General features: G+C 37.2%; 1 protein-coding gene across 2 annotated transcripts in view; it reads right to left on the bottom strand.

Moving 5' to 3' along the window:
* Window positions 1–395: 395 nt before the first annotated feature.
* cdca7b (cell division cycle associated 7b) overlaps window positions 396–14,743 on the bottom strand; it is a 25,260-nt gene continuing 10,912 nt past the window's right edge. The window contains exons 1-10 of one of the 2 annotated variants that reach the window (XM_036567545.1): window positions 13,124–13,813; window positions 7,994–8,122; window positions 7,670–7,801; window positions 7,193–7,579; window positions 7,038–7,100; window positions 4,642–4,812; window positions 4,228–4,374; window positions 3,308–3,457; window positions 2,757–2,893; window positions 396–1,645 (exon numbers count right to left, since the gene is read on the bottom strand). In XM_036567545.1, the coding sequence (XP_036423438.1) occupies window positions 1,624–1,645; window positions 2,757–2,893; window positions 3,308–3,457; window positions 4,228–4,374; window positions 4,642–4,812; window positions 7,038–7,100; window positions 7,193–7,579; window positions 7,670–7,801; window positions 7,994–8,122; window positions 13,124–13,141 (1,356 nt within the window). In that variant the 5' untranslated portion in view covers window positions 13,142–13,813 and the 3' untranslated portion in view covers window positions 396–1,623. Of the gene's footprint in view, window positions 1,646–2,756; window positions 2,894–3,307; window positions 3,458–4,227; window positions 4,375–4,641; window positions 4,813–7,037; window positions 7,101–7,192; window positions 7,580–7,669; window positions 7,802–7,993; window positions 8,123–13,123; window positions 13,814–14,743 lie in introns of those variants that run through there. The other variant, XM_036567546.1, reaches the window with a different exon arrangement.

Genomic DNA, 14,743 nt, shown 5'->3' with positions numbered 1-14,743 from the left:
AAATGGTAAAAGCTAAACTACAATCTGTGCTGTTAACTGCACTGAGCCATTGTAAAATATCCTTAATTGTAGCCTAGAGTTCTCATTTTTTGACTTCATGTTTGTGTAGCACTGATGAAAGTCTGTTGACTGAAATGTTTGTTGCTGTTTTTACTTCACAAAAAAAAAAAAACCTTTGATATCTCAGCTTTAAAATGTTTAAATTTGTGGCTTTGTTTTGGTGTCATTTGGTTGCTTTTATATTGTTTTTTTGACCAACGCATCAGAGTTTAGCCTGCTTTATAGTAGCCACCACATTTAAGGTGTAGTTTGAAGAACACTGTTTTTAGATCATCACTGTAGCCTGACGTGCATGTATTATCTCTCATTCTGTTAAAGTACACTAATACAGGGAATAACAGAATATCAGAATGGTTTTATTTTAAGAAGTAGTACAAGTGATTAACATGTTCTATTACAAAGCTGAAAAGAAATCAGGTCCACAGTCTTTATTGAAAACAACTTTGATTCCACAGATCCATATAATATCAAGTCACATGAGATACATGCCAAATGTAAGAGCTTTATTGGGACCGTAAAGTAAATATTTAAAGAGTTTGGATTAAAAAAGAATAAAAGACTCAAAGCAAAAAGACAAGGATGTTACCAAGTTCGCGTCTGGATTCACCGCATAACCATTTAAAAATACAGTATGCTTCTCCTTCCATCCATCTCTGCTAAGCACAATTGCTGGCATCTTTTTCTTCTAACCTGGAACTGAATCTCCAAAAATGCATCAAAATGAACAACTGCCAGCATATGTTTTACTGTTTTAATTGAGGAGAATACTTGAAATGTACTGGACAATGCATTAAATTTCCAGTCACTGATTAATTTCAAAAGTGCTTGAGTAAAGAGTCAAAACAACAAAACATTTTGCGTCTCTAAACTATATTACGATAGTAAACAAAATCTGGTGCCCATTTCAGTTTAAAACACAATGTACTCATGTACTCTTCTCTAAAAGGCTTCAGAGAACGCTTCATGTTTTGAGTAAAAAGGTTTCAACATGTTTTGGGAAGACCATATGTTAGGAAGAAAACCCTTTGGTCTGTTCAAATTTGAAAACAGGCTGAAGTATAAAACAGTAGACTGAACTCAAAACAATCTTTACTTGACATAAATCCAGTGCATTAGCTTTACCATTTCTTACAGTGGACAACTTTTTGGTCAATTGAGTAAGCAAGTCCATTAATCATGTAGCAGTTTTGACTGGCTTCATAATCATTTGCATATCTGACCATGCGGTCCTTTACTTACCTTGAAATATACAGAATGATTTCTTTAAAAGCTACAAAGCTAAAGAAAAATAAACTACGCGCAAGTCGAAATAAAGAGCAACTAACTCTTTAGATCAATAAGAAAATGACTGAATGAAAGTGGACAAGGCACTCCTAAAACTCTACAGATCAACTGAAGCTGTTTGGCTGTTTTGTTGGTAGACAGCAGGCTTTAACAAACAAATCAGGACTGCTTTTCTATATCTCAGCAGTCTTGCGGATTTGGACAGTGAAAGGAAAAAGAAAGTGTCTCTTTGACGAAACACCTGATAAAATGCAGCTCAATCCCAACAGCAGGCAGGCTTCAGTCAAGGTTCTTCTGTAGACTGCAAAAGACAAAATGTCACACGTTAACTGTCAATTATAAGTAATGTGTAATATATCAGATTGAGTGGGAATCTAAAAGTAGGAAAGACAGAGGAAAACAGAGAGAACCTTTTCATACAGGTCTTGGCTTATGTGATTTTATATATATATATATATATATATATATATATATATATATATATATATATATATATATATATATATATATATATATATATATATCTCAGAGTCAGTGACATTCATTTGTTTAATTTCCATGTAAAACATTAAGTATGTTATTAAGATGTTTCTGAAAAGATTAGGCACAAGATAAAATCACTTGCATAAGCAAAGAAAGTCAAAGGAAAATAACAAACAAAAAAAAACAAAAAAAAACAAAAAAAAACAGAAGTTTTCCCAAAACACAAGACCTGGTAAACAACTAAAACAGTCCCCATCAGTACTTAAAGCTTTCATCTTTCAGAGAGAGGAGAAAATCCATTCTTGCTTCAAGTAGAAAGAAGAAAATGCAACCAACTTCTAAGACTGAACTTTGGAGGTGTGGGTTAAAATCCCTGCACATTTCTTTGAAAAACTGAAAGCAGAATATAATAAAAGACAAAGGACACACTAAACAGTGAAACATTTAAGATTATGTTTAGTTAATGTAAATTTCCTCCCCAGGTAGTAAAAATTAATTAACTTCTACTTGTACTGGAAATGAAATAAATGAAGGATCTCTGATTCTGACACAGTACTATAAGCATATTAAATTATTAATTAATTTAATAATTAAGTGACCCTTATTTGTCCCACAGAGGGGAAATTTCACCTCCGCATTTTAACCCATGCGTGCAGTGAAACACCACATACACACTAATGAATGCACACACACTAGGGGGCAGTGAGCGCACTTGCCCAGGGCAGTGGGCAGCCCTATCCATGGTGCCCAGGGAGCAGTTGGGGGTTGGGTGCCTTGCTCAAGAGCACTTCAGTCACGTACTGTCGGCTCTGGGGATCAAACCTGTCCAATTTCTGTCACAAGGCTGCTTCCCTAACCTCCAGCCCACGACTGCCCCAGTACAATGATACTGACATAAAACAACATTACAAAGAAGAAAGTGTACATACCTTTCTAAGTACTCTTTGACATTGTGATAGCCATAAAACTTGGCTAAGCGGGTAAGGGCACCTGTGGCACAGCGCCCGTCTCGTTTTCGGCACAGGCTACAGTTACACACACCTCGGCAGAGAGGACACTCCCACGTCTACAAACAAAAAGACACCATCTTGTTACAAAATCCAAATTAAAGCTGTTAATCATTCCCAGACATATTTTTATTGCAAACCAATTCTTATATCATGTCCTCATATGAAATCATATAAGTAAAGATAACATTGTTTTAAAGGATAAACCAGGAGTGTCTAAGAAAGATATCCAATATTTGACATTTACATTGTGCTAATCAATCAAACTGGAAATGCTTTGTTGAATACTGGTTACTTGCAACAAGATCACTTTCTAGTGTAAACTTTTGGCAAGCTCTGCTTGTGTATTTATGTACTAAATACTATGATCTCCTTATTATTTTACATTAGATATTTTACACATTTAACACTGTACAACTACCAGGAGTTTTTAGGGTTAGGTTTTTTAAAAGTTTCTTTGGGGGGGGACTTACAGGGTCTAGTAAGGCTGTGCGAACATCTTCGCCGTAGCGGTTCCGCAAGCAGGGTCCACAGAACTGGCCTTTGACCCCTCGACAGTAAGGATTCCTGCACTCAGTCTTGGTGTCTAAAGTCTTCTGTCTGCACTGATGACAAGTACTGCCCTGAAAAACACATTATCTTGTATGAGTCACTTGAGTTGCAAAATACACAATCCTTCAAATGAACCCTTTTCTCTTCAGAAGTGCAGCTCCTGTCACTTCTAAGCAAGTCAGGTTTTGCCTCAGTAAAATGGACATACTCTTTAGATAGTTAAGACAGTACCAGCTTCCATCCTGAAGCCTGATTTTTGTGCGAATTTCTTTTTCCATTTTCAAAGATGCAAACCTGGGATAATCAGCGATTTTGAAAAGTGCCAAATTGAGCCACAACTGTCAATAAATATGAATTCTCATTATTTAAAACCCACAAACAAATTCAAGTTATACTGACTACATTTAGGACAGTTTCCATTTGCACTAGAGAAGCTACAAAGCCTTAAGGACTGAGTTTTACAACACCACCACAATATGCCATCCTACACAGAGCTCAGGGTGGCTTCTGTAGTGCTTGTTAACTGTAACGCTCTGAGCTGACACAGAGCCTCAAGCTCCACCACAGACCACAGAGCTTCAGCTCCCGTGAGCCAGTGGCTGTTTGCAGACCTTTAGCAGAACGCGACTTGTTTGCACAGTTACAACTCAATGAATCAATTTCTTCCTCCGTCTTCTTTCTCTGTTCTTAGTGTTAAAAATAATGTAAAATAATTGAACACGTACAGTGCTCAAATCATACTTAACAAAAAGAAAAAAAAAAAAACAAAAAAGAGATTACTTAACAACTCCACACAGTTTCAAGCAAGCGTGTGATCACTTCAATCTTAATTTCAACGTACATTTTCTTTATCAAGAATTTTGTCTTTAGAACGGTCAGCGACGTTGTCCAGCTCTTCTTCTGTGATGTCCTCTGGCATTCGCACAGAAGCACGCTTTCTGTATTGCCGTTTCTGCCTGGCTCCATCTTCTCGCAAGTCCATGTCCACCTGTGTACATTAAAGAAATATCAAAGATAAGAAAAGATTGCGAAACATCCATTTTTTTAATGTTTTGTTTAATCAATGGTCAAAACTCAACCTGATCTCTTTAACACATGCTTGGAAGCAGCCACTCAGAAAAGAAGGATAAGTCTAGTCTTGCAGTAAGACTGAAAATATTTACTTCTGGCTTCGACAGCATCCAGAAAACAGCACTTGGGTAGTATAAAACACAGCGGCTGTATGACAGAAGGAGTCTGTGAATGCACTTTTTACCTCCATTAGTTTCTTGAGGTCTATTGCTAAGCTCCTTCCTTTTGGTTTCGTAGAAATGACCGGCTCCTGCTCCAACCCGAAATGCTCTGGGGGTCTGGCCTTGCGGCTGGGGTTCCGCCTCTCGCTCTGCACTTCAGATACATGCTTTCTTGGAGCGTGCTGCTTCCTTTTCTTCAGATGACCAGAAATTAATGACATTATTAAACAGAGGAGTAAGCAGTAACTCAAGTGGCAATAGCAGGTAATGAGACTTCCAAATACCAGTCTTGATATCACTTTGAAGAGAGGCATAGAAGTGTTTAAACAGTACAGTTTCTGCCCACCAACTGTATGAGGATCTCAAAATCAAATTCATTTAAACTCGCTAGTAAATTCTGTTCACTCTAAAAACACCTAGGCCCACATCATGGAACACCTTCCCTCCCTTTTTGAAATAAAAGAGGTGGGAGATATGGCAAAATGTAATATAATACTTCAGGAAGTTTTTTTAGCGATACACACGTGTCCCAATATTTATTTTTTCTGACATCTGATAAGTTAGAACACAGCAGGGCCACATTTTAAAAATGTTACCAAAAACAACGAATGCAATTACTTGTATTCAACTTTTCACACTTTGTTGCACAAAATCCAGTTAAACAGTGCTAATTATGCTTTCGTTTTTTAATCAAAAATGAAGTTCGGAGGTGATTTTCAAGTACTGACAATATCCAAGATACGCCCAGAAAAACATATTGTGACACACTGTGATGCAATTTATCACGATAACAATAAATATTGTCATGTTGCCCAGCTCTAGCTGTATGCAAACATTGTTAAAAGTTTCAAAACACACCATTCCCACCCCAGTCTTTACAGTCCATACAAACAAAGCAGAAAAAACAGCCTGTTTGATTTCACCATTTTCAGCCTATGCGGGTTTGCCTATTCACACTGAAGTCATCTAGAGACTCCGCACCACCCACCCCATGGAAAACAGTAATGTAAAAATTAACTACGACCTTCTTTTGGTATATAGAACTACACCAAACTACACAAGTGGGACCTCAGATCAAAGTCAAGAAAAAAAATGTATGACATGGGCCAATTAACCTTACATGTAAACAGAGCTAGTTAGCTGTCTCACTGGCTTGGTATGTGCATGGTGTAGGCATTATTTGCACCTTGGTTAGATGTTTAGATTTTACAGATATTTCAGAATGACATTTGATTTGTTGTACTCTAGAAGAGCACAATGTGTAAGTCAGGGGTCAGTAACATGCAGCTCCTGAACTGCATGCGGCTCTTTTACTGCCTTGTTGAGGCTCCACAGCAGAAGCAGATTTTTAGCTTTATTAAAAAATAATAATAAATAAATAAATAAATAAATAAATAAATAAATAAATAAGTTACCAAAATACACACAACCTCCTTTGCAGTAAAATAAAGCCCTACTGTTCGTTCTAACGCAGTTAGATAACAATAAATGGTCTTAAACTCTGGAGTTAATGTAGCCTATATGTGCTAATTCACCAACCTTTAACCATGAAAATTGGCACACAGACTGCTGGTCACCATAGCAACGCAGACAATCCTGCCTAGCTAGTAGCTAACGAAACAGCAAAGAAACATTTAAGATGAACATCGATAATTTGGAGATGAATGGACTTATTTGCATTTATAATCATTCCAGCTGGCTTCCCGATACATTTAATCCACAAAGGGAAACTGTCGAACACTACAAAGTTGCGAGGCTGAAGTCGCTTCTTGTTCGCCAACTTCTTGCTTAAATTTTCCCGTTTCACCTTAAACGGTGCAGCAGTTACATTCTGGCACCTCAAGCACCATTTAAGGTGAAACGGGGAAATCTGAACAAGAAGTTGGCGAATGAGAAGCTGACTTCAGCCTCATAAAAAAAAGTTGAATGTTGAGAGACATTTTACAAGAAACTATTCTACTTTTGCTTTGAGACGCAAGAAAAGCTGCCATAGCTGAGCTAAAGCTTAAAGCAGAGCAAAGCGAGTCTGGATTTTCATTTATATTATGTTTTTTTGCCTTTACTAGCACATCAGCATGTACTGACACATTTACAGTCAAGATAGTAAAATGTTAATCCAATACAATGGACATAAAATGTTGTGGCTCCCAAGGTGGCTTGATTTTTGTTGAAACAAGACAAAATGGCTCTTTTTTTTTTTTGCTGATCCCTGGTCTAGGTGATGCTGGGCTACAGTGCTAAAATATCAGCATAATTTTACCGCACTTGTGTAGTCCCAATTTGTACATTTTATATATATCTATGCATTAGTATCAATATTGGCTTTGGTAGATATGTACATAGGGAAATCCCAGATATCTGCATCAGCCCACAATCACCATAAGGGTGCATCCCTAATTATAAAAAAAATAGCACTTACTGAAGGAGTTGTCTTTGGCGAGAGTTCTGGTAAGGCATTCAGGTCTGCAAATAGCTTTGCAAGCTGTGAGCAAACACATACACACAATGATTTAATAACATTCCCAAAATTCCCAAGAACTTTAAATGTTGAACTATGTAATTCAATCCATTTACCATAGCTTTGTTCTCCTGAATATTTTTAGCCCTTTTGCTCAGTATTTGTATGTCTGCCTCAGTCAGTTCATCATCCTCCTCCTCCTCAGATTCATTTCTGGCGATACGAAATCTTTTCTCAGTTTTTCCATTTTTAGATGCCACAGATGCATCTGCTTGGCCTCCTCTCCTCTTTCTGGTTCTCACTGTAGGCTGAGTGACTGGTGGAACACTTGACTCGGCCATCTTGGAGGATTTCTTTGGCACTGGCCTTTCATGGTTGGAGCTTCGTCTGACAGGAAACCTGAATGCAACACATAAACCAGAACTTTGCCTTCGTTGTGGGGCTGGATTGTCATCATCCGAATAAAAACCGATGTCATCACTGTCTTCCTCAGACTCTGAAACCTACCAGAAAAAAGTAATAAATGGAAATAAACTAGTGCAGATATGCATTCATAGAGAGAAAAAGAAATAATCCTTATACTCGCCACTCACCTTGGAGCTCATCCAGTGGCTGCGTAGAGAGCTCTCCTCTTGACTGAACCCTTCAAACTCCTCTTCACTGTCTGTGTCCATGAAGATATGTGCCAACTCATCTGTAATGAATTTAGACCTGAAATGAAGGACCTATGAGACAAAGAGAGACAATACAAACCCAGAATCAAATACACAGCACTGTCTGAACTTCAGACTTGCAGCCCATTCACACTGCTTTGTAGACACATATAATATACAAATTCTTCGAAGAGAAGGTAACAGGGAAAAAAAATAAAATAAATAAAATAAATAAATAATCCAACAAAAATATATTATACTCACTGGCTTCCAGGAGGTCTGTGAGCGGAAGCTGTCTCGACTCTCCTCTGAGAGCTCCTCTGAAGAATCAACTCCAAAACCAAGAAATTCTTCTTCATCGCTAGGGCTTTCAAATATATCTGCCAAAACTTTCTGAAAAATGTAATAAAACAATGACATTTAATCAAGCTCAGGCACAAATCAATCACCTACACTAAAGCTGCACAGTTAATCACATTTATCATGCTTGCACTATTAGTTTTCACAACAAACGCACTGAGAAAGGCTGTGATAACAGAACAGCTGAAATTACATTACATGTGTACTGTGCCAGTGTGATGTAATTACACCAGAGAAAGAGAGTGATGTAATTACACTAGAGAGATTTAAGATGAATCAGTAATGATCTTGTGTGAAACATGGAACATTTTGCTATTTGCCTCATGGCGTGGTTAGCATACCCTAGGTAGAGTACTGGTGAGTACCTGGTGAAATAATGACTCAAGTAGAAGTAAAATTACTTTTCCAAAAAACAATTTGAGAAGAAGAAAAGTTACTCAACCATTGTGTAACATTCAACTGCAGCAAAATGTCTTACCAAATTCAGCACCTATTAGCACAGGCAACTGAAGCTTGAAAGGAGCTTCTCTTTTTGATGCACTTTTACATAAAATAAGCCTCAGATTTCAGAGGCGAGACCAACTACAAAGCAGGACAGATGTGTATTAGAATCAGAAACCAATGTGACTAAAATGTAGATAATTTCAAATAAAATTGTCATCATTTGAAAATACAAAAAGTACAAATCAATTGAATTCTTACATGTAACTATACAAATGTGTTAGATTTCCCCGACAGGACTGATATGATTAACACGTTGAAAGAGCATTCAAAGAGAGCTCAGTCAGAGCTTAAATGACGTGTCTTCTGAGGACATGAGTGAGTGTGTGTGTATTAAGTTATTAAATGTATGTATGTCTGTCTGTATATCACATACATACATATACATATATATATATATATATATATATATATATATACAGACAGACAGACAGAAAAGATGTAGGCTTTAAATGGTGACTCACATTTTTTTTTTCCCTCCTGGCTCAGTTATGCTGTTTCTTATAACTATAAAGAAACAGTTTGGTGAAAAATTCTGTTTACCTAACTTTCCACTTAACCCCGATGTAACTAATCCACCAACACTAGTCTGGTGTCCACATTTTGTAGTTTAAAACTGGAACTACAAAGCTAATGTTGCTAACAAATACTAGAACTCAATGGACACCCAAATCTTCCATGTAAATACATCCTCAGAACTTCTGCCAATCCATTCAAAATGCATCCAGGTCTTCTTTAAGGTGTGAATGTGGTTTAGAGCACAGTATGACTTACTGTGAACTGTAAAAATGAACAAAACTTCACCCACTACCAGCAGCCATTTCAGACAACACCAGGGCTGGTATTTACAGATCAGGACTGATCTCGGATCACACTGCTCTGTATTTATGATGGTCATTGTGACAAATAATGGCTCTAGATCAGCACTGCTACTCCTGAGATCAATGTAAATACAGATCCTGTTGTCTAAAGTGGCTGCCTGTAGTGCACGTGCTACAATAAACATGCTGTACACATCTAAGCCATGCTGTGCCCTAAACCACATCAGCAAGTCTGAGCAACCTTAATGGAGGCCTGGATGGGGTTTCAGTGGGTTGAAAGAGGTTTTGGGGATGTATTTTTGACTGAAATTATTTGGGCTATTCTTGTTTTTGTCAGCAAGGTTAAACTCACAGCTACAGTTCTAAACTAAAGAAGCAGACTTTAGATAGCAAACATCTGAGGAAGTGGACAACTGTGCAAATTTCATATTTTTGAAAAGAAAAATGAAAATCATAGCGCAGCTTTAAGTTTACTGCCTATAGAGGAGTTAGACCAATCAAAAGCAAGCAGTGGGATCAGGAGTCTAGCATACACTCAGCAATCAAGCCTCAAACTAGAAAAAGTGGATGATCTAGGGCTGAACTACAGAAACATCTTAACTCTGAAATCTTATCTGTTTAGTCACCATTACAACTTCAGTTTGGACTGAATTTAGATCTGTAGCCATAACAGAATAACAGTTCATAATCTCATCCTAACTGCAGATAAGAACAGTATAACAGAATCATCCTAAACAGAATTTCCTAAACTGTGTCCTGACTTTAAGACAACCCCAGTAGTGTCTTAACTTCTGTTTTAAATGCCCATTTCTATTTTTAGGCAACTGTGACAGGCAGCATAGTTCACTACTAGAATAATGACATTACATTCATTTACATTGCAAAACAGTAGTTTCACTTGTGAGGTTTTGCAGCATTTTAAAAATCCCAGACGCTCATCAGATAAAATATTACAGTGATGGTGGTGAATAATGAGGAGACAGAGCTGAACGGGTGTCTGTTTTTTAGGAGGAATAATGTTAGCGCGCTCAGCTAAAGCACTTGGAAAATACACACTGAAACTGAGGAGCAGCGACGCTCTGATACACACAATATTCTTAACTTCCAGTTTATTGCACTTCAGTTCTCTTTTGACCCTTTTTTACCCCGGTAATGGCAGCTGTAACTTACATTCTAACATTATTTTGATTACACATTTACGTTTCAGCTGTGCATGGATCATCGGTTGCTTGGAAACAGACATGACAGTTAACTGTCGACTTTGATTGAGTAGTTTAACATTTCCTAACTTGAGATAAGATGCCGTAAGATAAGATAATACGTAATATGAATTTGTGAAAAATCTTATCTTGACCTGTCAGATCTTAACTTTTTACAGAAGTTTCTGTAATACACCCCCTGGTCCAAAATAACAGGCCTGAACCTTACATCACATATATTATAATAATAATAATAATAATAATAAAAAAAAATAATAATAATAATAATAATAATAATAATAAAGTCACAATATTGGTCAGAAAAATCGCAATTAGATATTGTACCCAAATCGTTCAGCCCTAAATGCAGAAGTCCGAAACAATAGCTTGTGTTATTAATTCTCTAGTCCAGGAGGGAGGAAGTGCTAGAGGACCATATTACAGGGGCCGTATTACAGAAAATTCTTTTTGTCTTAAGATCCGACAGGTCAAGATAAGATTTTTCACAAATTCATATTACAGAAGCAAATCTAATCTTAATTTAAGAATCTTATCTTCATCATCTCATCTCATTTTACCTCAAGTTAGGAAATCTTAACTTGATCGACTGAAGTCGACAATCAACTGTCGTGTCTGTTACCTAGCAACCGACCATACATGCACAGCTGAAACGTAAACACGTAGCTAATCAAGTTAGTTAGTTAGACAGCTAACATTAGCTGCCGTTACTGGTATAAAGAGCTAAAAGTCAAATAAAACTAAGGCGCGACAAACTGGAAGTTAAGAATATTGTGGCAGCGCTTTGTGCTGTTTTTCCAGAGCGTCGCCACTTCACAGTTTCAGTTTAATTTCCCAAACGCTTTAGCCGAGCGCACTAACGTTATTCCTCCTAATAAACAGACACACATTCAGCTCTGTGTCCTCATTATTCACCACCATCACTGTAATATTTTATCTGACAAGATTTCATCAACAATAACACACGAAGGTAATAAGAGGGACGGTGGAGATCGTGACTGCAGCGTCTGGGGCTTTTAAACGCTGTTAAAAAAAACTCAGAAGTCAACGCACCGTTTTCAGCGTAGATAAATGTAGCATTATTATACTGGTTATAGTGAACTATGCTGCCCATCACTGCATAAAACAATTAAAACAGAAATTAAAACAGAAGTTAAGACGCTCTGGGGTTTATCTTAAAGTTAAGAAAATATTTAGGCTATTTTGGCAACTTAGGATGTTTCTGTAACACAGTTTTCTTATCTGGAAATAAGATTACAGACTTAAGAACTGTTGTTCTGTAAAGGCTTCTGTCCTAAATTCAGTCTTAACTGAAGTTGCCAAAACAACAAAGCAGATCTGAGACTTAAAAATTTTCTGTACGGCCCCTGGATTCCTGCAGAGTTTGCCGATTTTCTTGCCCAAACACACCTAAATCAACTCATCAGTTGATTACCAGGGGTAAAACTCTAGCAGACAATTTTAACATTATCGTGATTAATCATGTCACAATATGCTTTTCTGAGTATATCGTAAATATCACTACGTGAAGAACACTGAATTACAGTGATTCATTAAAAAGAGAGTACAATGTCCTTTTTTTTACTGAATTTACAGTAGTGCAGCATGTAAAACACTGAAAAAGATCATTAAAATTATAGTTACAGTTTTTAAAGTATTTAAAAAAATATTGAGATACATATCATGCATCATAAAGCTTCAAGTATGGCATATTATATTTTTGCCATATTGCTCACCCCTACTGTCCCTCAGTCCCTAATCAGGTCAGTTAGTATTTTATATCTATTCTAAATGATTTCAATTCATATCATCATCGCAATATCGAAGAACTGCATCGCACATCAGGTCCATATCGTGCAGCCGTTCGCCCACACCTTTCACCTTTCAGCACCAGCGGAAAAACCATGAAGGCCGTTTTGCTCAATGTGAAACATTCAAATTAACGAATTTATTAGTCAATCTACAACACTGAGTTAAAACACCCTGCTTGGTAACCTAGCTAACCTAACTGAGCTGTAACGTTAGTTTCAGAATTATTTGAGAAATAAATTAATCATTGCATTACGTTATATTTGCGGCGTTTGGCTGAGAAAAGAAAAAAGTTAACCTAGCCAACGCTACTGAATTCACAGACCAGGACAAACTAGGATGAAGTCAGCTTCTTATTCGAAGTTCCCCGCTCCACCTTAAATGGTGCAGGCTCCAGAATCTAATGCTGCACCTTTTAAGGTGGAACGGGAAAATTCGAATAAGAAGCTGGAGAACAGGAAAGCCTCGCACAGAACCGCCGGTTCACTTTCACTTAAAGTGCGTTTTCAACAACTTTACATTCATTAATTTATTTAACCTAACTGAGGTAAGTTAGCTAGTTAGCTAGGTAATGTTAACTAGCGAAATAACGTTAAATGTGCCGAGTTTTCTGGCTTAAAATACACAAAAAATGTCTCTTTTAAGCTTTAAAAACTACCGAAAAACATTAACTTCATCGTCCTTACCTTCACCGGTGTGGACATGTTTGGTCTCAAAGGAAAAAAAACGAAACGTTTATAGTTTTTACTGAAATCGGCTGTATTAAAATCCCATTCATACGACGGAGAGTTTAAAAAACAACAAGAGCGAAAAGGCGCATGTACTTAGTGCGAAAATGCAGGGGGTGGGAGAGCAACGACTAAACCGTTGTGATGTGCTTTTGAAAGACTTTTTCCAGTGGATTCTCGCCCTCACCGCACACTCAACACAGTTAAACACCGAACTTAAACGAGAAACTCTGTTTTTCGTGAATACAGGCCGATTTTCCAATGCTCGTGTGAGCGTCCACCCCTCTACTTGGCTGTATTCACAATGGAAAAGTCCACTGCGAGTGCCTTTGTAGTTTCGCGGGAAATTTTTCCACGCGGGCTGAACCGCTGGTGAACGAATCGTTCTTTTGAACCGATTCCAACTGAATTGGGTTTCTAGCACATACACAACAGTCAGGGGCGGATTTAGTGATTCTGAGGCTCTGGGCCGCATACAGGGATGGGGTCTCCTGCATGCACGCCTTTAAATTAGTGACACAGCTGTCTACACTGCAAAAAATTATCTTGGCGAGTGAAATCATCTTATATCTAGTGGTTATATCTAATATTTCTCATTTAGAGATTGCTGTAAGAATACTATAAGATTATTAAACTTATTTCTAGACATTTAATGCTATTAAGTGAAATTATCTTACCCTATTGGCAGATCGTTGTGCTTGTTTAAAGACATTTTCATGAATCAACCAAAAGTATCTGTCAATATAGTAAAATAATTTGGTACTGAGTAAAAAGTAAAGTCATGGGTAATAAGATTACTTTTTTCCAGGAGGTAACAAGTAACATAATCCTATTACATTTTATGAGAAGTAATTATTAACTTTTTTTTGAGTATTTATCCCAACACTGGAGTTATCTATGCTGACATTAACACTAGTGTTATGTACTGCTGTATGGAAGAATACAATTTAAATGAAAATGTAATGTAAATTATTGCTTAATTGCCTTGTTCATACCAGTCTGTCTTTATGTGGTTGTGTCTTCATGTAACAACATGGAATAGTCCATTATAATCATGACCGGGGGTGGATCTGCATTGCAGTTACAGAAAACAATCACTAAAATTGCAAAGAACAGCTGTTTTTAAAATGTATAGATATCTAGGAATAGCTTATTTAACAACAGCATGTACAATATATCTAAACTCTATTTCCACAGGGTCCTAGGCCAATGGAGGGCCCTAGGCAGCTGCTTACTTTTACCTAGTGACAAGACCACCCCATCCGTATTATAGGCAAAAGATAAAATCCAGATTCATTGCAGTATTTAAACAACAACCTTGTTGATTTCGTTTAGACTGACTGCAGACGCTATAGATCGCTTCCTTTTTGTTGTGTTGGTACTCTGCGCAGTATAATAGACAATATTATTTTCAAGTAATAACACTACAATGTAATTTGCCTGTTTGCTGGCGGTCATCAGCTTGTTTGTGGCACCTACAGAATGTTTACGTCCATGTGGGCCAAATTGGAATAATCGTTCAATTATGTCTGATTCATTGAAATGGTGACTTTTAAAGAATTCATCCAGTAAACTGAA

This window comes from Colossoma macropomum, unplaced genomic scaffold, assembly GCF_904425465.1.
Source record: "Colossoma macropomum unplaced genomic scaffold, Colossoma_macropomum, whole genome shotgun sequence".
In the NCBI taxonomy this organism is placed as follows: Eukaryota; Metazoa; Chordata; class Actinopteri; order Characiformes; family Serrasalmidae; genus Colossoma; species Colossoma macropomum.
The sequence above is the reverse complement of the archived record's forward strand: the minus strand, read 5'-3'. Positions and strand labels throughout refer to the sequence as shown.